Genomic DNA, 1,482 nt, shown 5'->3' with positions numbered 1-1,482 from the left:
AGGCGGTCTAACTTTACGTGGCCTGCGCGGCTTCCGGATTCGCTTCTGAGCTGCGTAGACTCGGTCAGGTTATTCCCTTCTATTGGTATGTATCCCCTCCCTGTGTCTGGCAGGTTGCCCCCCTGTAGCGCATTGCAGAAGGAGTCTGGATTCCCATCAGCTGATACTCCTGGATGGCCAATGCTGTTGTGTGGTCAACGGACTGTACCTGGTGCCACCGAAGCTCACTTGCCGCGTGATCCGGTCGCGTTGTCGGCGAGGCAACGCTTGCCGCCAGCACCGATAGGGCACCACACGATGCCTCCAGCAGCGGTGCACCACGGGGAGCTTGGGCTCCTGCTGTCGCGGTTGCCGAAGGCACTCTTGCAGCGTCGACATCTGCGTCGAGCACTACACGCCTGGCGGCCGGGAGTCTTCCGTGGCCGGCTCTCCCAAGTTTATTGCATCCCGCTCCGGTATTGTGATGGATGCTATCCTGGAGGGAATATACCGGGCTTCTGGCCTCCTATCTACGGGCTCGTTGGCTTGAAGTTGCTCCTCTGGTCGAAGGCTACGGTATTCATTGATCAGAATCTCCAGGAACTCTCAATTTCGCACCCGGCGTCATCCAGCTACACTCGCCAGCCATTATCGCCTACTCTGGGACCAGAGAACTTCGCGGTTCATCTAACGACTCTGATGTCCCTGGTCAAGCGATCAGCATCTGGACTCACGTTTAAGAAAATCCTCAATGGTGATCTTCTCGCAACTAGCAGGGATTTCGAGGGGTACGTTGTTTGTCCGTTGGTCAAGAGCTTACCGACTGCGAGGCTCGGTATCACATATGTTATGCAGAGCGTGTTGCGGGACAGAGGAGAGCCGGACGGCAGTCTAAAGACAGCAGATTCGATCCCGGACACTCCGTATTTATACGTGCTTACCGCCAGACCGCTGATAACATCCCTTGGAAGGTCCTTTTCGCCACGACGCTGATGTCTTTGCTCCGGCATTGGAAGAAGGATATGTGCTGCTCCTCGTTCATGGTGAGCATCTCCCTTAGGCGGGACCGCGCGGTCCAGCCTTCACCTGGCAATGCCCACAGGGACTGCTTCAGGCTGCGCAGGTGTTTCAGTAGTTGTCAGCGGAGCTGCTGCCGAGCGGAGCTGCTGCCGGCGGATTCAGGACCGGTGGCCGGGGTGGACGTGGAAGAGGAGATGCACGAGGTCATTGCATCGGATCACTGACCGGAGTTCTAGCTGCTTTCCAACATAGAGAAATGGTTGTCGTCAGAGTGACGAAGGAGGGCTTTCGGGGACGGGATGTTGATTTACAAGGGGCTGGCAGCGAGAGAAAAAAGGGTTGGACTTGGTGTTGGCTAAGGAGCATGGCGATACTACTCCCTTCAGCATATTCACGAGACCGGCGATGTTGCCCGACGTGTTTGTTTTGAAACAAGAGCCGATAGGGTTAGAGCTAGGGGCTGCAGGATCCGATAAATCTCTG

The 1,482-nt window shown here is 56.3% G+C and overlaps 1 protein-coding gene across 1 annotated transcript; it reads left to right on the top strand.

Moving 5' to 3' along the window:
• Window positions 1-297: 297 nt before the first annotated feature.
• Window positions 298-972, top strand: AYL99_11792 (hypothetical protein; the record flags this gene model as incomplete). Its single annotated transcript, XM_018843297.1, has 1 exon — window positions 298-972. The coding sequence occupies one exon, from the start codon at window positions 298-300 to the stop codon at window positions 970-972; it is 675 nt and encodes a 224-aa protein (XP_018687399.1).
• Window positions 973-1,482: the final 510 nt, after the last annotated feature.

Source organism: Fonsecaea erecta (genome assembly GCF_001651985.1).
Source record: "Fonsecaea erecta strain CBS 125763 chromosome Unknown Scaff16, whole genome shotgun sequence".
NCBI lineage: Eukaryota > Fungi > Ascomycota > Eurotiomycetes > Chaetothyriales > Herpotrichiellaceae > Fonsecaea > Fonsecaea erecta.
The sequence above is the reverse complement of the archived record's forward strand: the minus strand, read 5'-3'. Positions and strand labels throughout refer to the sequence as shown.